The sequence below is a fragment of the Zingiber officinale genome, chromosome 5B (assembly GCF_018446385.1).
Source record: "Zingiber officinale cultivar Zhangliang chromosome 5B, Zo_v1.1, whole genome shotgun sequence".
Lineage (NCBI taxonomy): Eukaryota > Viridiplantae > Streptophyta > Magnoliopsida > Zingiberales > Zingiberaceae > Zingiber > Zingiber officinale.
Genome location: NC_055995.1, coordinates 37,112,494 through 37,137,951, shown reverse-complemented (window position 1 = coordinate 37,137,951; position 25,458 = coordinate 37,112,494). Strand labels below are relative to the sequence as shown.

Sequence of the window (25,458 nt, the reverse complement as noted above, 5' to 3'; positions counted from 1 at the left end):
TTATCTCTGCAACTCTCATCTTTTGCTCATGTACTCGAGTCATAGTCCAACATTCAGCGTTATATAATATAGCAGATCTAACCATCGTTTTGTAGAACTTCCCTTTAAATTTTAGAGGTACTTTACGATCATATAAAATACCGACGTACTCCTACATTTCAATCATCCTGCTTGTATCATATGTAACGCATCTCTCTCAATCCCTATATCGTTTTACAAAAATGATCCTAAATATTTAAAGCATTACACAAGATAAGAAAGTTAACAACATTATCTTAATCTACATTATAGCAAGTAAAGGGGTATAAAGCGAAGAACCTCACACTACAATCCGTTAATAAATTCCCTCGTCAGAAGAATTAATGTCTAGCCTAAGAAGATACTATCTTATATAGGAAAGATTCAACTCATCAGCTCAGTCTTGCAGGGAGTAGAGTGCTTTTGACTATCTGTTCTTCCATTGCCTTATGGGATTGCAAACTGCATCTAGAGCACATACAAGAGTTTTACATGGACATCCATGCATCATCCTATCTCTTGAGTTGGCATGTGCAGGCTAAAGGATGAAGGTTGGCAAGGACTAGAAGACCTAAAGGCATGGAACAAAGCAATGCTTACAAAAGTCTTATGGCACATTCAAAGAAGTAGGATACTAATTAAATGGATACATCATACATACTTAAGCAACGTCAATATCTAGGCTTGGAAAGCCAAGCATATGTACTTGCCACTGATTAAGAAGCTATTACAAATACAGGAAGAATTAGCTTCTTCAGTTGGTTCCTCAAAGGTAGCTGCACAAATGTTGGCCAGCTGGTTTGGTCAAGAGGGGAAAAAAGTTGTCAGAGCCTATCATCATTTCAGCTAGCTCCCAAGAGTCATGGGCTCGTACAAAGGTAGCTGCACAAATGTTGGCCAGCTGGTTTGGTCAAGAGGGGAAAAAAGTTGTCAGAGCCTATCATCATTTCAGCTAGCTCCCAAGAGTCATGGGCTCGTACAATGTGGAAATCATACCTACGGCCATGTCTAGCTAAAAATGGCAGCGTATATGAGGGTGAGGAAATGGATGTGGAAAGGATTTTTCGAGAGAAACAAGTGCATGTATACCGTACCTTTGGTATCTACTCTGACTTAATGTTGTTTCAGGCATGAGTAGACACTCAAGGTAGACCTTTTGTACATCTTCTCTTTTAAAATACATACTTACATATAACTATCAAAAAAAATGCTACCACATCATAGGATAGTACATTGGCCCTTGATGATAATTTTTATCTCATACCTGATAGATCATGTTTTTTCTTGCCTGTTCCTAGACCTAGGCATATGTTTACCTTAGCAGAATTATCATGAAAACTAAACCTAGGATTATCATCATAACTGAAACTAAAATTATACATAGGTAACTGAAATTTGAATTCAAATTCAAATTAGACATTAGTTACCATTTATTTTAGCTTTGGAGCTCCCCCTCAACTTGAGCTTCCAACTTTGTCCTCATTCTCTCTTAGGCTTCTTCATCTTCAATACCTCCTTCTTTGGGCGCTTGCTGTGGTAGTGGCTCCCCCTCTCACAGCAAGTAAGCAAATTATATGATCCTTCTTTGTTTCTTTCTTCCTACAACTTGTTTAGGAATTTTTTTACTTTCTTTACCCCTTCTTGGACTTGTCCGTCTTCCTCGAAGAGATAGATGGTTCCCACTCAACTCATCTGATGAAGAGGGTCTTATATTCTTATTGATTCCCTCAATGATTTGAGTTTGAATTTTATCCTCTTCTTCTTCAATTTTATCTTATACTTTCTATTCTGGGACTTCTTCCTCTTGTTTGAGATTCTCATGCTAATGAACTATTTTATTCTAAATCTCCTTGGTATTTTGCATTTTTCAAATCCATTCAAGATTTTTTGGGCACAACTAAATGGATTTTAAAGTTATAACCTCCATGTCTAAGCTTCTAATGGCACTTCCACTTGTTAACATCATCAAATCACTATAGAAATGCAATGCTTCTCCATCAAATAGATTGTACGGTTGCAATTAGTCCTTCCAAGCAAACGAGTTCCAATACCACTTGTTATGATTGGAAATGCAGTGAGACCTCTTAGATCTTCCTAGCTTTAATACCACTTGTTAGGACTAGTGTGTATAAATAGTCCAATAACTAAAGAGGAATGAATAGCGATTGACCTACAAATAAAATCTTTCTATTCTTGCTAATGGCTAAGCAAGACCATACAAAGTTTTGCAGTGGAAATAAAGTATTACGACAGTTGCTAATTCTAATCGCTAATAAGATAAAGTAAATGCTATTTCGAACCCTCATTCCTACTCAACAACTTATGACTGTCGGTGAGTCACTCTCGAAAGTCCAGCATCTTTCTCCATCACGAATAGCCTCCAAAGGTGGAGAAACCTCTGACAAAAAGTCGTACAATAAAGCTTACAATAAGATGTAGAGGATTAGGCTACAAGGAATACAAGAGGAGTTAATAGATTAGAACAATCCATATTTCACCCGTCTTCGAGCATCTTCCTTAGTCCTTTTATAGCGTCCAATCTCCTTCAATTTTACCTATTCTTACTGATTTACTCATATGTTGTCCATCAGTTCACTGGATCCACCATTCCTTGCTTTTCCAATTGCTTCACCATGTAGTCTACCAACGGCTACCCCAATGAATTGATTCATTCTAGCCCTCATGTAATCATAGCAGATTTATCAAATCAATGACAATTTTTGTCTTTTCTAGTGTAGCTTTAGTCGACTGAAACTTACCATCATTCAACACTAGAAATCAATTGACTCTTTAGTTGACTCAGCTCACTAATTGCCTCCAGTTGACCGAAGCCTCGACTACAATCTTCCTAATGATGGATCTTCACTTAAGTTGAGATCTAACCTCTCCCAAGGATATGTCTTAATTTTTACATATCACACATAAGCTTCCCTTTTGTAGCTTAAGGTTCTTCCACTAGGCACTCAAGTTCCTCATATGCATTATTTCCACGACTCACTACACCTATCATCCTTAACTCGTCCTATACATAGTTCGCCTTCTTCCAACTCCATCAACATTACACCTTGATGCTCTTGTCTTCAATATCTCTGATACCTATACCATTCTTCTCGAATCTCCAGTAGAGCTCGAGCCACCAAGCCATCTACTATGGTCGCACCAAGTCATGCTCCACAAGTTGCTCCAACACCACCTAAATGTTTTTGGTTCTGTGATCCATGGAATGATTCATGCAACCTTATCTGAACTCCATTAGACCTCAAGTCATTGAACATGTTACCTTGGACACGCTAAGTCATCATCCACACTCGACCTCGTTGAGTCACGAGTTACATAGGCTCCATCCATATCCTACCAAGTTCCTACACAACTTAAACACATTTTATATAAACATCAAAACCCAAGGTCGAAACCAACCACTTCAAGCACGATTACCAACAAGGTGTTTATAATTTTTGCATTCTTTATAAAGTATATTTAGTCAATTATTTATTTTTCTCAATTATTCAGTTCTTTTATAATGTGGTGCGACCCTTTCTCAGACCCCGCACTAGCGAGAACTTTGTGCACCCTGCTTCCCCTTAATTCTTTTATAAGATTATTGTATTTTCATTATATATGTTGTAATTTCTTTTCTATAACAATTGTGAGAAGAAAATTAGTTCTCCGAAACCTAGTTTCAAGGTATAAAGTTTTGCCCCTTGTTATCCTATCCATTTTTCCCTTCTTTACTTGGAGTCAAATGGACTGTTCCCTTCAAAGCAAAGAAAGAGGATAGAAAAATTTCCTCAGGACAAGATTGTAAAATATTTCTTGCCCAATCATGTTCTTTGGTAGAAAGAAAGGGGATATATATATATATATATATATATATATATCAACAATTAAAATAGAAAATCATAAATCAAAATAGATTTGAAAAAGAAAAAAAATTAAGCTCGTATTTGAGCTTTATTCCATGAAAGTGATTCTTTGAAATCAAACAGAAGCAATATAGAGAAAATAAAAACAAAATCTGGTTTTGTACTTTTATTTTTAAGAAAGTTGATATTCTCAATTATTTTGTTTACAAAAGTATCCTCTTCCCTTAAATAAAGGCATATGGTATTTTCATTGTATATAAGGTTGTACTTCCCTTTCCATCATGATTATGAGAAGAGAATTAAAATGTAAAAACTAATTTTACATTAAATAAGGAACAATTAGAGACTTACGAGACTAAGAAGCACGGCACTTAACATGGACAAAGATTGGCGATTCCGATCAACAAATTCTGCCATGCCTGAAAAGTAATACCAAAACACTTTCATATAGCCCCTATGTAAACAAAGAATACACACAAATCCAGGTTTCGGAACATAGAAGAAAATAACCACAAACTAATTTGAATTGTCTATGATTTGCACTCTTTAACTAGCATAAAATTCAATAATCCTTCTCAAATTATTAACTCATGAAAATTTTATCAAGGATAGCTTCAAAAGAAAAAAAATCCATGGAACTCACTAGAATAATGAATTACCACTCTGATTCACATAAAGCAAGAGTTTTAGTGTGGATACAATGAAAAACTTGGCATTGCTGGTTTTTCATTATAGACAAGTAATATTTAGTGTTCCCTTGTGACTTCTAAAGGAAGAGTTTTCAGTAGCATACAAAGAAAAGGAAGAAAAAATAAACATGAAAAAGGTAACTCTAAAATACAAAGCAAGGGAAGAACAAATAAACATGAAAAATGTAACTCACTTTCTGATGAATCACGAAGGACCTGCAAATATTGAAGTGCATCAGTTTCTTTCCCATTTCCTCAGAAATATTCACAAGCATCTCAGATTACAAAATGAAGGATGTAGCTAAACAAGACGAAGAGGAAATATGAAAAGAAGAAACACTTTGTATAAGCAACGCTTTATTTTGGTAATTTGCTCTAAGATATTTATATGGTCGGTTTCATAATAATAGTTGATTCTACACCTTAAATGTAACATTATATATGGTTGGTTTCATAATAATAGTTGATTCTACACCTTAAATGTAACATTATATATGGTTGGTTTCATAATAATAGTCAAATCTACACCTTAAATGGTAACATTACATTCAATTGTGAGCATTATCAACTGAACAACCAATGTCCAACTACTTTGGGTTGAACAATCATAGATTCCTGGATATTTGATAACAAATAATTGAAGAGAGTAACAAACTTGGTATCCATTCCAGCTAACCACAATATATAGTGATCTTTTGTTTATTTTCATAAAAATTTAACAAGAATAGTTGTTGTAAGTACTTCGGGTTGGTTTTGATGTGATGAACCAAGTTAGGTTCTACATTTTTGATGTCTTGTGTCTAAGTGTACAGAGACTTAGGAACATAAGAAATCGAGCGGAAGATGCAGCGAGAGAAAAGGATGGCACAAGAAGTGAGTCGACAGACTCGGTGCATCCGAGGGACAAGAAGCCGTGGAAGAGTACATTGGCGGACAAGAAGGACGCGCACAGCGCTTCCGAGGGATGAGAAGCCGGGGAGGAAGGTTACTCGAGGAGAAGGTCGGAGTTGGGTTCAGGTGAGTTCAACTCTAGACGATCGGAGGATCACCCAAACGACCAAACAAGTGATCGGACAAGTCAACACCGAGTTGACTTTGTCCAGGCGCCTGGAGTCGTCCCGGCTAAGTTAGTGATTCGAGCCATTGCAGGGAGGATCAACACTGGAGTCCACGTTAGCAAACTCCAAGCACCCGGACCAAGTCTAGGCCTCCCGACCCTCGAAATTTAATACAACACACTTGTACTTTCAATTCTTTATTATGTTTTATTTTGTTAGTGCTTAAACGTTGTAAGGGACTACTTCGTCTGTCGAAGGAGCTTGATAGTACACTTTCTACTGCCTTGAATTAGCAAGCTCCCTGGTTGCAAACCAAGTAACTCTTCTTGTTCCCTTTACTTTTTATGTTATTATTTTTGCTTAACTAATGTGTGTTCGTCCTTGCTAAAGTTCAATAGCAAGAGAAATTTTTAACCTTTATTGTAGGGTTATTCATGCCCCCTCTAGCCGGCCTACACAGTACCTACAATTGGTATTAGAGCCCAACCGATTTAGAAGGGCTTACCGCCAGCTAAAGCAAAAGAAAGATGGTCGGATCTAGCATCTATCCACCAACATTTGAGGGGGAGTTTGCATTTTGGAAATGAAAATGGAGATTTTTTCGAACTGACTTTGATATAATGTTAACAATGACATATGATTTTGAAGCACCAAAGGACAATAACGAAGAAATCGATGAACACCTCTGGACCAAAAATTAGTGCAACGAGTTTATAGCAAATAGCAAGGCCGAGTTTCACCTTGTGAGCGTATTACCAGTTGAGGAACTCGACAGAATCAACATATACAAATCCGCCAAAGCTCTCTGGATAAGATTCTCAAACTCCACGAAGAACCAAAAGAAGATGAATCGACTCTTGATGGATATCTATTCATCTTCAAAAGAGTCTGAGACTGAGGAGATTGCCGGAACATCACTAATAGCCGAATATCTACCTGAAGACGATGAAAGTGTTTTGGAAGATAGCATCAATGAAGGGGGAGCGTCTACCTACGAATCTGATACGGTAAGTGAGGTACGTAACCTTCCTTCCGATCTTCCAAAATCTTTGAATTAATCGATTAAAAATTATTTCTTTAAAAATTAATTTCGATTAAAAGGTAATTATTGAAAATTCTGTTTCAATCTCCTAAAAAATTATCAATATTTTTCAAGTGTTTTTTCGTACTTTCCCTGTTTTTTTTTTTATCAAAGGGGGAGAAAATTAGAGATTAAGTTAAGGGGGAGATATATAATTTAATATTCTTTTATTGAATTGATTGTAATTTTTTTAATAGAAATAATTGATAATTAACTTATTTAAATTATTGTTTGTTTTTAACCCTAATTTAACTTGAATTATTGCACATCATAAAGGGAAATATTGTAAGTACCCCGGATTAATTTTGATGTGATAGACCGAGTTAAGTTAGGCTCTATATTTTTGATACCCTGTGTCTAAGTGTGAAGGGATTTAGAAATATAAGAAGTCGAGCAGAAAACGCAGCGAGCGAGAAATATGACACGGGAGGCGAGTGGATGGACTTGGTGAATTTGAGGGACGAGGAGCTACAGAAGAGTAGATCGATAGATGAAAAGGACGTGTGCGGCGCTTCTGAGAGACAAGAAGCCGGGGAGGAAGGCTGCTCGAGGAGAAGACCAGAGTTGGTTTCACGTGAGCTCAACTCTGGACGATCGGAGGATCACCCAAGTGTCCGAACAAGTGATCAGACAAGCCAACGCTGAGTTGACTTTATCTAGGCGCCCGGACAATGACTAGGTCCAAGGCGCTCGGAGCAGTCTTGGCCAAGTCAGCGATGCGAGCCGTTACAGCAAAAATCAACACTGAAGTCCACGTTAGTAGACTCCAGGCGTCGAACCGGGTCCAAGCGCCTGGGAACACGATAATCTTTGTAAAGAAGACGTTGTGGAGTGGATCGAGTCGACCACGTCTAGGTGCCTAGACCGGATCCAAGCGCCCAAATCGGAATCGAATCCTGGCTGTAACACCCAAAATCCACTAACCCAAAAGCAACCTGATAAATGGTTAAATTGTTTGAACTAAACAGTCATAAAAGTAAAAAAAACGATATATTTAAACGTTAAATGCTAAAGGGTATCACATAGTTATTTTAATTTAGAAATATATTGTTTTATTTAATAGTAAAAAATTTCAGAATTTATAGGAGGGGATTTATCTTAAAGGAGCCGGACCCATTAGGTTGGGTTTTAATGGGCTAGACATCACCTACTATATAAATAAAACCCTAAGGGGGGAGGGGGGATTGAGAAATCTCGAACAAGGCTAGAGGGGGAGGCGGCAGCAACTGTGAGGAGGGTTGGAAGAGAGGAAACAAAGCAGTTCCATAACTTCTTGAAGGAAGAACGAGGCCAAAGGACCTTCCCATCGTTGCTCCTTATCATCGCCCGTGCCAACACCCAGCTTTTGAGCACCAAGGCACCTCTTAAACCTTTTCTTTATGTGCCATTTGGATTATATTATGCACGCTTTAATATTTTTGTATGAGAAATCTTGAGGTTTAGTTTCACAACCCTTATACTGATTTCCCTATGTTATTTTGGAGTTATATGCATGGTTGGGATGGTTATTTGAGGTTGCGTGCAGCAGATTTCAAGGGGCGTTTGGGGGTTGTGCGTAGTAGATTTTTGATGGTTAATTGAGGTTGCGCGTAGAAGATTTTTAATGGTTATTTGAGGTTGTGCACAACAGTTTTTTTTATGGTTAATCAAGGTTGTGCACAACAAATTTTTGATGGTTAATTGAGGTTGTACGTAGCAAAAGTTTTATGGTTATTTGAGGTTGTGCATACCAGATTTTTTATGGTCATTTGAGGTTTGTGTGCCGCAGGGTTTAAGGGGTAGTTGCAACATTTTTTTTAGGGGTATTGTGTGTGTGTGTGCAGTGGGTTTTGATGAATACTCGGTCACCTTACGTCCGAGGAAGCTTAGGAGTCGTGGCAACATCATGAGTAATCGCAACACATTCAAAAAAAAAACGAGTATTTTAAGTGTTTATTTAGCTTCATGTAGTTATGTAGCTTAATGATATAAATGTTTATTGAGCTTTACATAGGCTAATGATATGCATGTTTATTATATTTTACGTAGGTTAATAATATGCATGTTTATTGAGCATTGTGTAGTTTAATAAGATATGCTAAAGTTATGATGCATGTGTACCTGAATGGAAAGAATGAAAAAAAATGATAGTAATGATGAGGATTAATGGAAATTCTACAAAGGTCAAGGCCTCATAGGAACCCGTTTACGGGACAAGACCCCAGAGGAACCCCAACACTAGATTTTCATATTTGGCCATGGCCCAGTGACGAGTTACTGACGCCCGCCTGGTACCATGGTTATACAGATTGATCAATCAAACAAAGGATAAAGGATAACTAATGCATCTCCACCCAAGAATGATATATGATAAATGCTAAAGGATAGTGCTATGGAATGTGATGATTTTAAAGGATATACAAAATGTTGTGTGATACTCATAGTTTAACGTTTTATGGTAGATGCCTATATGCATGTTTACTTGTTTCTTTGACAATAAATTTCAAGTTAGGGTAGATTTAATGATACATGCAACTGTTTATGGAATTCTTGCTATTATGATTTGGAGGTGCTAAGTTAGACTCATTAGGTTTGATTTGTGGCAGGTGAAGAAACGGATGACGTTGGAGGCTCGGACCCTTGACCAGACTGGACAAGACTGGACAGTATACACTAGAGGACCTTTCGATTTTGCGCAAAGAATAAATAAACAATATTTATGATTTAGAGAGAATAAAATAGCATTAAATTTAGACCTCCAGGATGTTTGACTGGTTTATTAATTACAGTCAGTTTTTCTTATTTCATTGGAATGTTATATAGTGCATGGAATGTAAACGAAAAAAAACATAGGGTCATTTCATTGGCGCCTGGACCGGGTCCAAGCGCTCGAGAGCTGCCAAGTCAACAAACGGATAACTTTGACCAGTGGACTATAAATAGAGCCCTGGTCCTTGAAGTTTAATACAACACACTTGTACTTTCAATTCTTCATTCTATTTTTATTCTATTACTGTTTAAATGTTGAGGGGCTACTTCGCCTCCAACTCTGTATAAGAATGAGCTTGATAGTATACTTTCTACTACTTTGGATAAGCAACCTCTCTAGTTGCAAACCAAATAACTCTTCTTGTTCCCTTTACTTTTTATGATATTATTTTTTCTTAACTAATGTGTATTCGTCCTTGCTAAAGTTCAATAGCAAGAGAAATTTCTAACGTTTAATTGCAGGGCTATTCACCCACCCCCTCTAGCCGGCCTACACGGTTGCCTCTGTAAGGAAAAATTGTTGAAACTGAATTCTTATTCTAGCTTCATGGCATATAATTTGTCTAATCTCTTAAAGAAAAGTTATTTATTTATCTGATCACCATATCAAGTTAGAGTTGTGGTATTGTATCTATGGTTTCAAATGTTGATTTCTATCAATGTGACCTAAACATTTTCATTGTGATCACCAACCAATATTAATATTGTCAATCAGCGCAGAAAAATGTCGCCCATGCAAACACAATTTTAATAGTACCAACTGAGAGTAAGTCTATCTTGACTGATACTATTCAAACCTGACCAAGACAATAAGATTTTATTCATTACTCATTTTTTTATTTTGTTAGTAAATCATAGGGAAGAGATGAAGCACTAAAAAGAGGAAACAAGAAGCACCAATGAACAATATTGACAAAGATAATAAGATTCTCACCCATAACTCATCCTTCAATTTTCTCAGTTGTCACAAGAAGATAGAAACACTAAAAGAAAATGGAGGAGGAGAGGCAATGCACCAAATGGAACACAATAGTAGCAAAGAGGAGTAGCACCAGAGTCAAAGCATATCCATATTTTGAATTTATAACTATTTTAGTTTTATTTGTGTGAGTTCAAATCCAAGTCCAATGATTGACTGATATATTTATGAACATGTAAAGTCCAATAATAGATATTCTAGGCCCATTATTAAACATGTGCCTTAGAAATACATGTACAATGCTATTTGATGCACGCTACGATTAAGTATTCCGAAGGTATAATCATTAGTCAAGATATTTGCCAAATTTTTGTTTGTTTTAGAAAATTTATTCAATTAAACCAATGCTCTCATCCGTGCATGACACTTAATTGAATATTAGGATGGTATAATTATTAGTCGAGCTATTTGTTACACTTCCAACCTAAAATGTTTAACTTAATTAACTTTTTAATTGCTATAGATTTATTGGAGGCAAGTAAGCTAAATGGAAGGATTCTAGAATTAAACTTGATCTAGGAACACTTTAAAACATGTAGAGGATGCTAAAACTATACTTCTAAACTAGAGATTGAAACTCTAGCGGTGAATGTTGCTTTAAGCCTTGATTGTATCCTCTAAACACTGCTAATATAGGATCAAAGTCCAGATGAAAAAAGTGAAAGTTGTTTCCACTGTTGAAGCATATGCAAAACTACATCAACCATCTCACGAACATGGAACCTAATTAATTGGGGCGCATGACTTCATGAAATTATAGTATCTTAAGCTGAAAATAGTTGACTTGGATGATTCACTATATTTAAGAATTTGTAACAACAAAGCTTTTATCCCATTAAATGGGATCAGCTATATGGATCCTCCCACACTTTATTTAAGAATCTTCAAACAACTAAAAAAACTTGATGTTGTTTAGAACTACTGTTTCATTTGTAACTTGCTAAACTATAGAGCTTTCTTTTTCAAACTAATACTCTCTAGAAATTCCATTGTCAATCATTTATTTGCCACAAATTTAAATTATGAGCTGAACATATAGGAGGGTATATAAATATAATAAAATTAAATTGTGTAAAAAAAATAGATACAAAAATATGCTAGTTTTTTAGTGTAGCTCAGACCTAGGTCGAAGAAGTTGACTATAGAACACTAAGTAGAGAAAGTGTACTACTATGTTGAATTATACATTAGGCTTTGTATGAGGGAACTGCTTTAGATTTCAATTGTATTCAATTGAGTAACAAGCAACTCGTCCAAGTAGTTGAAGGGGGGTTACTTAAGTGGTTGGAGTCAAATCAGTAATAAGACGTGCAATGTGGTAGAACAGGATTAATCATTCAAAGATTTGTTTGAAGTGGTTAATTGCAGTTAGTTTGTTTTAAGTGGTCACTTGTGCACTGTGATTAGGCACTCCCTTACAAGTATTCTTCTCCTTAAATGTAGATGAGTTATGTAATTTTTCTCACCTTTGGCTTAATATTTTAAGAATTTTAATCTTATAATCACCTCTAGTCATCTGTGTACCACTTCCTGCCCCTTTAGTTTAACTACTTACATTTGTCCATACTCCAAACTCCCCATCTGATGACTCCAATCTGACATTACCTCAGTTGAACTTACACACCCACCTTCCATTCTAAGTCAGCCAAAGTGATATTAATTCAATTGAACTGTTCTGTTAAGGTTTCTTAATCTCTTCTAGGTGGAAAAGCCAGAACCCCTTTAAGCCATCATTCCACCCCCTGCCCAAGCTTGGGAGTTGCGATAAACTTTATTCTCAGCCTCCCGCACAACTAAAGGCTAAAGCTAAGCATTAGAAGATTAGGGTTTACCGTATTTTAAGCCCCTTCTCCATGCTCCTCGAATTGGCAGGGCATGCTCTTTTCCACCTGAATATATAAGCATCTTACAAAAAAATTTGATGCTGGGCTCTGATTCCCTTTGATCCACTCATAATTCAGCTGTTGAAAAGCTAAACTCGAATATTAGTCAGTTCTCTCCAAACTCTTGGTACCATCTCCTAGTATTTTTAGTTGTAAGCACTGCCAGTGATTGAAGCAAATGAAACACCATTACATGAGAGAAACTGAATTTTCTTCTCCTAAATATAAACAATAATTATCCTCAAATAGGATTAAAAACTAAAGAAATTCTAATTTCCATCAAATGACAAGAGAAAATAGCTTCATTTCACAACCTTCTTGGCTGATATTCACCTAGTGCTTAATATCCATCTTAAAATCACCAAAGAGAAGTAACATGACACTAAGAATGTCTCAGAAAATCAGTTTCTCTACTTTTATCATGAACTTGAATGAAGAACTTAATACAACAGTACTAAAGGTTCCCCTAATCTGGTAATTGCCAAAATGCCATTGAAATCTTGATTCTAACATTTTCCTTTTTCTTGCAGACGTTGATGTAATTAAACAAAATTGATGTATTATAATTACTCAAATAGGATTACAACCCAAGTATTTATAGATTCCAAAATAATAAACTAATCAAAACTAAGAACCTAAACTAGGAAAATATAAAACTAATCTATTTGTACTTATTCTCATGGTCCCTCTCAAAGTGGAGCTTAGATATATATATGTCCAACTTATTACATAGAAACATAAATGTAGTAGATAGCGGCATGATAGAGATGTCAACAATTTGTCCTCGCGAAGAAGTGTAGAGCATACTAATTTTATTATACATAACAACTTTGCAAATGAAGTGGCAATCCACAACAATGTGTTTAGTGTGTTCATCGAACCTGGATTGTTTGCAATGTGAATAGCTTTTGATTGTCACAATGAATATTCATTAAATCTGTAATGTTAAAGCTGAGTTCTTCAAGAAAGGATTTTAGCCACATCACCTCACAATTTTATGTGCCATTGGCCTATATTATACTTTCAACACTAAATTGTGCTACAACATTTTGCTTTTTTGTTTTTCCATATTATAAAGTTGCCTCCAAAACATTGATGCAAAATCATGCAATAAGTCTCCCATTAATACTAAATCTCGCCATCAAAAAGGCATTAATATTTAGTTGTCCATATTTCTTGTAGTCACAAGTCTGAGCTGCAGAAATAACCTCTTGTAATATAGGATAAGGCTACGTACAATAGACACAATATGGTCCAATCCTTCCCCGTGACCAATATTGGTGGAAGCTTTGTGCATCAAACTGCCCTTTATTAAAAGAAACCCAAAGGTAACTCCACATATGAACATGATCCACCAAGGTTCAAAATTTCGAGTCATGTCGGAGTTTCGATTTCTGATTGAAACAATATAATTTTAGTATCATATCATGTATACGATTTTGATACCTTTTAAAATATAAAATATATTAATTAATATAATTTTATTAATATTTGATTGCTATAGATGTTTATTATTATGTTATATTGGAGATGTTGAATTTTAATTTTAATATTATCTCTTAATATGTTTAATGTTTATTGAGTAAAAGCCGATTTAGAATTAAATGAAGTCCGTCAAGTAGACATAGTAGGATCAAGTAGATTTATACAAGATATAATTTGAATTTATTTTGATTAATTTAAAATTAAAGCATATTTATATATAGAATACTTTAGTTCGTTAGTAGTAGTATTTTTTATAAAGTTAAAAATTATATTGTATTTAATTTTTCATCTTTCTTAATAATTTATTTTCTATCTCATTAAAGTCTTTTTTCTCTATGTTTATCTCGTGGACAGATGAAGGAAAAAAAGATAATCATCCTTAAATAAGTTAAGAGGTTTATTTTTTTCTCTCTATTTACCAATGTGAAAAGGTGGAGAGAAAAAAAAAATAATCATCCTTAAAGAAGTTAAAATAGGTATTTTTTTTGTCTCTTTATCTACATTTGTAGACGAATGGAAGGGAAAAAATAATAATAAGAAAGAAAAACATCAATGGATGAAAGAGAGAAAAAAAATTAAGAAGAAAGAAAAAAATTAATAGGGAAAAGAAAATAGAAAGAATGAATTAAATTAAAAAATCCTCGTGAAGGCCACCATGGGTTCGCAATAGCCTCCACGACCTTGTGGTGCCAGTACTAGTGTGTAAGTGGAATGGTAAATTTCACCCATGCCGACCTGCATGGCTGGGTACTTAATGACTTCTCATCGACAATATAAATATCACACATAAATTAATTATGATATCCAATCAAATTCAAAAGAGAAACAAAAGAAATTACCACAAAACGCTTCATCCACAATATAAATATCAACTATTAAAAACCTACAATATCAAATCAAATTCAATTTTTTATAAAAAAATATTATTAGTTTGATGTTATAGTGATATTATCTTTATTGTTAAAATATATGACTAACATTTCATAGTTTTATTTTGATTACATTATAATTATCATACTATTTTAAATTTTCATTTGAAACTTGAAATCAAATTTCTGCTATCTTACCTTCAAGTTAATAAGATAAAATATTAGATCTATTATACATCAAAATTTTATTCTATTTTAATTTATTTTTAGATTTATTTTAAAATTTGTGATAATTAAGCTAATTTGAACCACATTTTGGGTTTTGGAGTAATTTCAAGTCGCTTTAGGTTTCAATAAATCTCACTTAGTAGACATGGTAATTACGATCATGTGGATTTAAAATAGACTTGATTTGAATTTATTTTGACCACTTTTGGGCTAAACCAAACTTATATTTAAGCAAAACCACTTTAGTTGTATGTAGTTGGGTTAATGAAATTTTTGAGAAAACAGAAATTATTCATATATCTTACCTCCCTCTCTCCAAGTACACATTTTTCCCCTTTCACGACCCTTCGTCCCCCTTGGCAATGTCATCATCCTCTCCACACGTGTTGCTCATCCTCGACCATAGCCACTAGTGAGTTGGCATTGTTGGCTCCCTCCTTTGTCATTTCTAATAGCTCTCTCCTTCCCTCAACCTCTCCCGATCTCCTTTCTTGTTTTTGTTCCCCACACATCGCCACCATGGCTACTCGAGGCTAGGGTAAGCCAATGCAATTCTCTCTCCTCTTTTTCTCTTCCTTTCTCATCCCTTTGTGTCTTCTTGCTAGAAGGCTTGCAAGTCAACGCCACTTGAAGGTAGGCCAGAAGGCGCACACACCCTTGCTCTAGTGTGCTAACCCTCTGTGACTAACACCACACACACCCCAATGTTGTTGTCATCCCACTACCTATGCACACCCACGACATTGTTGCTAGCGTTCCTTGTTCATGTTGTTGGTGTTGGTGCAATTAATCTCTAGGAAGCTTGGCTTAAGGAGGAAGTTGTTGATACAATCATACTCGAGTCAGGTTGGTGTTGATGTCGTTGGTAAAACCATTAGCATCATGTTTAAGCTAGACAAAATTATTATGTTAGACAAAATATTGATATAATAATGCAACTTATCTTCAGTGTGCATGATTATTTAGCTAGAGAGTGAGCTTCTGGTAGATGAAAGTCAATATAGGTCAAGGAACAAATACTTGGCGGTAGATTAAGGAGGAAAGAATGTTTGGCATGAAGTCCTAAAGAGTGAGCTCCTGGAAGGTGGAAGTTCAAGTAGGTTGAGGATCCTAGCAAGTCAAGAAGCGTTGGATGCTTAGCATGAAGTCTCAGCACGTCATGAAGGATTAGATACTTAGCATGAAGTCCTGAAGAAGTGAGCTCCTTATAAAGATGAAAGTCCCAGAGTTGAACTCCAAGTGATTTAAAGTCTCGGAGGTGGAACACCTAGCAAGATCAATATACATCAAAGGTGTCTATGTATCTCAAAGATTGTCTATGTTTCTGAAGAGGTATTGGCTCAAGTATAACCTGGATCAAGCAAGACTATTAGGCAGAAATCTAGGATGGAGGGAGGGTTCTTGAGGGGAGGAGCATGAACAAAACAGCATGAGAGATGAGGGAACGAGGGATCTACATTTTGGCTTTTCAATAGAAGTTTTTCTACTTAAGCGTTTAGGCATGTACTCGACTAGAGAACAGGTGTTTTAGGTCAAACACAATGAGTTTTCTGGAGGTCAAGCAAAGAGTAAGTTGACTAATATGTATATCCAATCGATTAATGGTTAAGTTGACGACGTAGTTGAATATTGGCTTATTATTTACGAATAGAAAGGATTTGTATTCTAGCTTGAATCGACTGAATGGCAAAATTGTTGACTACAATTGTGAGAGTTGACTTGAGTTGACTGTTGAGTGATTAGTATGTAAGCTTGAGTTTGACAACATTTACTACTTCATTTGTGCTCCCATTTGTTGATATTTTATAGCGCTACACTCCAAACCAAGGAAGGTTCTTCAGTTATGTCATTTCATTTATCTTATATGTAAAAAAAGAAAACTATAAGTTTCTCCACCTTTTGAAAAGGAAGTTTTTTTCAATTAAGCATGTCGATTGATTTGGGCTTCGAGCACTACAAAAAGGGACTTTAGTCTACTAGCATGTTAATAGTATATTCGGATAGATGTCCCTGTGCATTTAGGTGCAAGGAGTTTTCATTCCTATTTTATTACATTGACACAGTAATGACCATTACTTATTTATGAGATTTGGGAGTGAGTAATGTGTTTCACTATAATCATCTATTAAACTTTGAGAAACAAAAAACCAAATAAAGAAATATGAATTGTATACAACCCAAATATTTAACAAGTGAAAAAAAAAATAATATGAGAATATTAATAATGTGAATTTAGAAGTGATCAATATTAAAGAATGTGTTTAATTAGTTCAAGTGATAAATTGTAGTAATATTCTGAATCTAAAAGCAAACAACTTCTTGAGTATTGTATGATGATACCTAAATATATGATGGAGAAATATAGATATTGATTGTTGATTTTTAAAAATATATATATAAAAATTATGCACTTCCATTCTATATTCACTTTGCATTTTGTGTTGAGTTTCTGGTCACCTATTACAAGTTGATTATTAGGAATGATTATGTGAAGTTTAGTGTTGTTTTGTTCTAAGTATACATTTAGTTAGTTTATCGTGTCTATTTTGCTTTAGGTACATTATATAAAACAAGGTAACTGTCCTCATTGACGTGAAGACAGTGTTTAGACTTCAAAATACACACATAGAGGCTTGAAGATGTTTTTCCGTGATAAGAAGAATGAATTGTATCTGAATGGCTCGAATGTAGAATGACAAATAGACAGTAAGAAGTAGTACACTTAATGCAATTATATTTCAGTAACATAGATGTACGTAGTTAACCAACAGCAGTTAGGCAAGAGAACAAAAGTTTTTTTTTTCTTTCCACGTATTTATTTGCATGAAAAAAAAATGAAAAGCATATATCTTTACAATAGAACTAAATCAATTTCTTTTGAAATTATAAAACATCATTTTCCGAACCTTTCCTAGAATGAGTGGAACCAAAAGTGTCATAACAAGGCTCTTAAATAACTGTTCAGTAGGCACGGATACCCCAGTTCCTGCTCCTATCAACTTTGAAAGTGAAAATGGGACCTGTAACATTTTAATGGTAGTTTTGAATGTTAACCAACAACTAAAGATTTAAATTTAGAATTAACATAAATGGGAGTGCATGAAAAAATATCAATCAACAAAAAGAGTAACCTTTTTAGTAGCAAAAAGTTGAGGGCACCAGTACCTCTTAACGTAAGACAGAATACATTTAAATAACAATAGCAAATTAATCAATGAATACATTCGATGATAGAAACCCCGGAGAATTAAGGTAACTATGGAGAATTAAATATGAAGAAAAAATTCATTTTCTCAACCCCTCTTGCACAGCCACGAGGGTAGCATTGCCGCGGGGGTCACGTGACGCCTCCGCGGAGCGTTCTTATCTCTGCACAATATCGATCTGCGGACGAAACAAAATGTTTCGCCCGTGTTGCCCGATATGGCACGAAATTTTAAACCATGCTAATACCTACCGGCACCACGACCACGAGGTCATTGCAACATCATTAACGTGAAGGCATCGCGACAACATAGCGACCGCGAGGCCGTTGCGACGACATTGCAACCGCAAGGCCATCACGATGACACCGCGAGATTGCAGAGGATGCAAAGGGTGTGCGACCCCACGGCGACCCTCCACGAGGGAGGGGCGCGGACCCCCCCCCCCCCCGAACCGCCAACTCCCCACGAGCGCGATGCATAAAATAAAAACTTAGGTAATAATTAAACTTAGTTAATAATTTCAATCGACTTCTACCTATAAATAGGATAATCTAAATAGACTTAATCAAAGTCTAATAAAACTATCTCACTAATTTAATATTTTTTTATTTATTTTAATTTTTGAAAATATATAATAAAATTTTTATTCATTTATTTATCATATAGAGGCATAACGATCTTGTATTTTTCTTTTAAAAAATATTTTATTTTTATATTTCTTATTTTTAAATATTTAAATTAATTTTTTATTTTCAATTAATATAAGATATTGAAATCATATCAGCACGGCACGATATGGTACTAAAATTGTATTATTCTAATCATAAACCAAAACTCTGATACTGCTCTAGATTTTAAACCATGGGTAAACCATCCCATTTAATCATTCACTATCTTCTTATATGAAAATGAACTAGTAGGTATGACATGTTGGCACAATCATGTTGTGAGTGATCAAGTTTGCCCAGGTTGTCTTAATATTGTTAAAAAAGAATTTAAATTAGGTTCATTTTATATTTCTAATATCCGCATCAAGTGAGCAAAAGCTTAACATTGCACATAGAGCTTCAAAAGCTCATAACTCAACAAAGTCAAGTTTAAAGTATGTTGAGGTCGACTAAGAGCTTGGCAAGTTATTCATGGAGCGCAAAAGATCAGGATCAAGTAGATTGTTAAACTAAGAGGTCTAAGTCAACTAGGTGCTTGGCAAGTTAAGCAAAAAGCACAAAAGATTGTAACTCGATAAGGTCAAGTTATGCATGTAGTCAAGTTGGTCGCTGGCTCAATGACTTAACGACCCAAAACAAGATAAAACTAGAGAAAATTTAGAGATTTAGTGCATCTAAGGAACCGAAGGTCTAACAAAATAAACTCAAGGTGAAAGAATCAACGGCATCGAAGACTTAGAAGTATGGGAGTTATGAGAGATTATAAGGGAATGTAATCTTGGATCAGTGTTCAAAAACACGGGCTAGGCGGCCGCCTAGGCGTTGTGCGACAGTAGGCCACGCCGGAAACCCCCCAAGCGGGTGACCTAGGCGGTCCAGCCGCCTAGGCGGCTCTCGGCGGCCCACGGCAGGCCTCGCATAGTTATTTAGGTTTTAATATTTTGTACCAAATTTGTTGTTTCCGTGTTTACGTCTTCGTCGTCTCTCAGCGCCGCTTCGTCTTCTCTCATCGTCGCTGCGTCGAAGGCTTCGTCGCTCCGGGCTCCGGTAAGTTTTTACGTTTTTTTTCTTACGTTCTGTTAATTTTTTTTATTCCTGTTGAGTCATTGTCGTGGGCCTCGCGGCACGTCTCCGGCGGCACTGGACGCGTCCGCAGCCGCTGGAAGCGTCGTAGGACGCATCCAGTAGCATCTCGTGATGCTTCTAGCGGCACTGGAAGCTTTCCGCAACGCTTCCGGCCTCGCTGGAAGCAACGTCGGACTTCGCCGGGCACGCCGGACACGACCGACGGAGCTTTCGGCGGCGCCGAAGGCCTCCTGCGAGGCGCCGGTGGCGTCCTCGCCGTCACGCGAGTCGCGACAAAGAGACGAGCATTTTTTTAAAAAATTTTTAGATTTAATAAATTAAAACAATTCCTAACAGGGATAATTTCAATAATAGAGTTGGTTCATAAAGCCTAATAAAATTACGATCTCAATTAAATATATTTAAAATTTATTTTTTTATAATAAATATTATTAATTTATATAAAACAAATTAAATATATAAAATTATATATAAAATTCTAATAACCATTATTAATTTTATAATTTATATAATCAAATTTAAATATATATAAATAATATATTTAATTTTTTAAAATAAATAATATTAAATATTAATTTATATATTAACAGATTTAAAAAATTATAATAAATATTATCATTTATCAGATTTAAAAAAATATATATAAAAAATATTTAAGATTTAAAAAATATAATACATATTATTAATTTATATAAATCTTATTTATAAATTTTATATATTATTAATTTATATTAATCGGATTTATAAATATTAAAATTATATTAAAATTTTAAAAATTCTAATAAATATTATTAATTTATATAAATCAGTTTTAAAAATATGAAAATTAAATTAAAATTTTAAAAATTCCAATAAATATTATTAATTTATATATAAAAGTATAAAACAGATTTAAAAATATAAAAAAATTATTTAAAATTTAATTTATTTAAACAAATATCTAATAAATTTTATTAATTAGATTAAGATATATAAAAAAATATTCTCAGACTTGTTAATGACTTAATGATTTAATGTTATTGAAATATTTTGTATTGTATGCCTGTATGGTATAATTAAATTTTATTATCATGTTATATCTTGTTATATATAATTTTTTCAGATTATCTGTTATCAATGGCAAGCAATCCATCTTCGACAGCATCTGTCACTCAACACGAATCCGGGATTCTTAGAAGAAAATCAAATGACATTGGATGGGAGTTTGGGATATTGATTGATCCTAAGAACCTCGACAAAATTAAATGTAAGTTATGTGGAAAAGCAATGTCCGGGAGAGTGTATAGGATAAAGGAGCACATTGGAAATATACCTGGAAATGTATTTGGTTGTCGAAAAGCAAAAATAAGTGCAAACAGACTATTTTAGAAGGGAGGAACAGAAAGAAGAACAAAATAATGGAAGAACAAAGTTGTAAAGCAGAGGTTGCTATTTTTCTAGATGAAGAAGAAGGTCTTGAAATTGAAGGGATGGATGGAATTAAAACAGGCTCCAGTGGAAGTAAAGTGGTTCGCCAAAAAAATATAAATGAAGCTCTTTTCAAAGAGAGAACTCAACAAGTTCAATAATATGTTGGGAGATGGGTTTACGAAAATGGAATCTCATTCAATGTTGTTGATAATGATAGCTTCAAGCAACTAATGGAGGCAGTGAATCAATTTGGATCAGGATTCAAGCCTCCAACTCAATATCAACTTAGGGAGCCACTATTGAAAGTCAAAGTTGAAAGAACAAAACAATTGTTGAAGAAACATGAAGAAGAATGGGCAAAGAATGGATGCTCGATGATGACAGATGCATGGAGTGATAGAAAAAGAAGAAGCATCTTAAATTTGTGTGTTAATTGCAAGGAGGGTACTACATTGTTAGAGTCTAAGGAGTCTTCAGACGAGGCGCATACAGATGAACTTATTTTTGAGTATGTTGACAAGTGTGTTAAACAAGTAGGAGCTCAAAATATTGTTCAGATTATAACAGACAATGTCACTAACAATAAGACTTTGCAAAGTTTGGAGTTCATGTGCAACTCACACAGTTAATCTCATGCTTGAAAATATTGGCAAACTTCCACGATATAAAAAGGTTATTGAGCAATCCAAGTCTTTTACCATTTTCATCTATGCTCACCATAAGACTTTGTCATTGATGAGAAGTTTCACGAAGAAGAGAGACATATTCCGACCAGGAGTTACCAAATTTGCATCAAATTTCCTCACATTGCAAAGTTTAATTGGAAAAAAAATAGTTTAAGGGTCATGTTTACAAGTGATATGTGGGAGAAATGTAAATGGTCAAAAACAAACACAGGAAAATTGGCTTACTCTACAATGATGAGCATGAGTTTTTGGAATGGTGGACACTTTGTTTGAAAATATTTGTTCCTTTGGTAAGAGTTTTTCGATTGGTAGATGGAGATAGAAAGCCATCGATGGGGTTTCTATATGGGGAGCTTCTTCAAGCTAAAGAAGATATCAAGGTGGCTCTGAACAACGTGGAATCAAATTATCAGCCTATCATAGCCATTATTGAGTCAAAAATGAAGGATAGACTTAATACATCATTGCATACCACTGCTTTTTTGTTGAATCCTTATTTTTACTATAAAGATAGTTCTATTGCTCTTTATGAGGAGATCGCGACGGGGATTTTTGAATGCATGGAAACTTTGCATACCAATGAGTTAGATCTACAAAATACAATTATTAACAAAGAATTTCCAAAGTATAGAGATAAGACAAGGTTATTTGGAAAAACATTGACAGCAAAAGCATGTGAAAAAAATGATGATACATTTGATCCATGTGCATGGTGGAGTACATACGGTGCTCACACACCTAACTTACTAAGGGTGGCATTGAGGATACTTTCATTAACTACAAGTTCATCTGGGTGTGAAACAAATTGGAGTACATTTGAAGGAGTAAGTTTAAACTTTCAGTCTTTAATTAAATTAGCTATAATTTTTAACGTCTATACTCTATATTCAAGTACTAACTATAATATTTACTTTCTCTGTTTTTTTTAGATTCATACAAAGAAAAGAAATAGGTTGGATGCCAACAGGTTGAACAATCTAGTATTTGTCCAATTTAATACTAGATTGTTGAACAAACAAAAAAAAAGAAAAAGAAAGGAATGTCGATGCCCTTCTTGCAAAAGATGCTTCAAATGCACAAGGTTGGGTTGTGGATGATGGGGAAGATGATGAAGTTGAACTAGGTTCCAGGCTCACTTGGCAAATGATTGTTGAAGCAAGTGGAGCAGATGAAAATCTACAACCCCGAAGAAACTCTAAAGTGAGAGAACTTCATGAAGATGATTTTGAATCCGAAGAAGAAGACGAGGATCGCAATAATGATATTGAGTTTGTATCCGATGAAGAACAAGTTATTGAAAATTATGGAGAAGAAGAAGTAGAATAAATATGAGTCTATGAGATATTATTAGTTGTGTAATTTTGAACTCATTTTGTTAAAACATGATTTATGTTATTTAACAATTATATTTTACTTAGTGGTTACTGGTTCACAATACATTGTAATCTTGAATTGAACTATTGCTACTATTTTCTAATGTTTTCCACCACTAAAGTTGTTTTAGCTTATAGCAAGGTTTTAAAATTTGAGTTAGATATATGTTCTACTGTTTACTACATGATTATGATAACTTACTCCATGTTCTACTGTTCAACTGTTTCTTTTACTTATATTTACTGAGTCTAGTATATTTCCTTTGCACAAACTGTTAGTTTTCTTTTATAGTTTTTCATTTTTTGGTATTGGAAAGTATGTATTTATTTCAGCATACATAGTTAGATCTCCATTGCTATGAAATTGTTTAAGACAACTTTTAAACTTGCATATGACATTGTCCACAGTCCACATAAAATAAGGGATACCGAGGAATCCGCCTAGCGACGCCTAGTCCCCGCCTAGGCGGCCTAGGCGCTAGGCGTTGGTATGCCGCCCGACTAGCGCTTAGCGAATTTTAGAACCTTGTCTTGGATTGTATTTTTGGGTCAAGTCTACCTAGCGGCTAGTATGACTAAGGAAGGATTTCAAGTTGTAGTCAACTTGATCTCGAGTTAAATCGAGATCTTCAAGCATATTTAGTTGACTGATGTGTTGAGTCGACTCAAGAGTCATTTGTGGATACTTTGCTCAAAAATTGAAAAGATCTCTTTCAACTCTAGTCGATTGGAAGAACTTAGTCAACAAACTATTGAGTTGACCAAGTAGTTGATTATTCAAAATTGAGTGCTCTTTGTTGTGCTTAAGTTGACTCCGTTAGAGGATAGGTTGACTATTATAGCTCTTGGAGTCGATTGGAAATGCTTTAAGTCAACTAAAACTTTGAGTAGTTGACTTGTAGACTAGTCGTTGGTAGTTAAGCTTTCTTGTCTTAGCCATTTGAGTTGACTAAATTTGATTTGAATTGGCTAAGTGATGTTTGATTCAGTTAGCAACTAGTCGTTGGTTGATAAGGATTCCATATATGCATTTCAATCGACTCAAATCTAATAGAAAATAATTGTTTGAGCATCCTTATCTACAAATCTAATGTTAGGATGTGTATATAATAGGGGTACAATGGAACCTCAAAATATAACGATAATCACTATGAAATTCTCTAATTTATCTTTGTCCAACAACTCTAAGAGCTCAAAAGCTTCTCTTAATTTTAATTCTTATTTATTCACCACCCTCTAGCCGCGCGATACGAACCTACATGATAATTCTTTCCCTAGAGCTCTATTAAGAAACCCCAAATGGAAATGGATCCCCCTCTTTACTTTGTTAAGTTCATGTGAACCCCACCTTTTGGAGCTAGTACAATTATCTAAGGTCAAGTGCAATATCAAGTGGCGGTATCAGAACTTACATTTAGTAAAAAGATAATCAAGACTATGTGATAAGAACGATTGAACATGATGGCACTCATTCTTTAGATGAAAAAAGAATCACGAGTTCTAATATAGTAAGATACATAACTTTGTTCTGTAGATGACACATGAGCCCTAAAATCTCACTTAAGTTGTTACAGAGTTACACGGATAAACAAAACATCCCTCCCCATCGTACATAAATGTCCAGATGGGCTAAGATATGTGTGATGCTCTTCTTATGAAGATCAGTGATATCATATCATCCTTAGTAGACCAAAGTTGCATGATCTCTTTGTCAGACATAATAGAAGGGAAAATAAATATACTTTACAAATCAACAGAAAGAAGATCCACTTCATACATCTAAGCCACAAGCAACAAAGGAGACCCCTAAAGCAACCACTAAAATGGAAAGGATTTAAAAGAAAAGTCAACCCTAAAACCAAGATAAACATGGGCAAAAAAACTACTTTCATTAAATCGTGTATCCTTCAAGTTTGACCACAAGATACAACCTCATTAAAATTACTTGATAAGTTACCACGCACGTCCACAGCTGCAAATGAAAAATTAGAGATCCAGATAACCAATTTTAGCACAACAGGAGTTATTTCCAACCTTACATAATGATTCCCCTTATAAAACCAAAAATCCCTTAATTGAACCACCATAGTTGAAGAGCAACACATCAACAACTTCTCTCATCAACTTA

General features: G+C 34.8%; 1 protein-coding gene across 4 annotated transcripts in view; it reads right to left on the bottom strand.

The window, feature by feature from the left end:
* The window catches only part of LOC121984357 (probable sodium/metabolite cotransporter BASS4, chloroplastic), a 63,426-nt gene that overhangs the window by 12,144 nt on the left and 25,824 nt on the right, over positions 1-25,458 (bottom strand). For all 4 annotated transcript variants that reach the window (XR_006112861.1, XR_006112862.1, XR_006112863.1 and 1 more), the window contains exons 8-10: positions 17,808-17,921; positions 4,765-4,786; positions 4,233-4,300 (exon numbers count right to left, since the gene is read on the bottom strand). Coding sequence is in view for 1 of the 4 variants with exons in the window: in XM_042537248.1 (XP_042393182.1) it covers positions 4,233-4,300; positions 4,765-4,786; positions 17,808-17,921 (204 nt within the window). In the remaining 3 variants the exon portion in view is untranslated. The remainder of the gene's footprint in view (positions 1-4,232; positions 4,301-4,764; positions 4,787-17,807; positions 17,922-25,458) is intronic.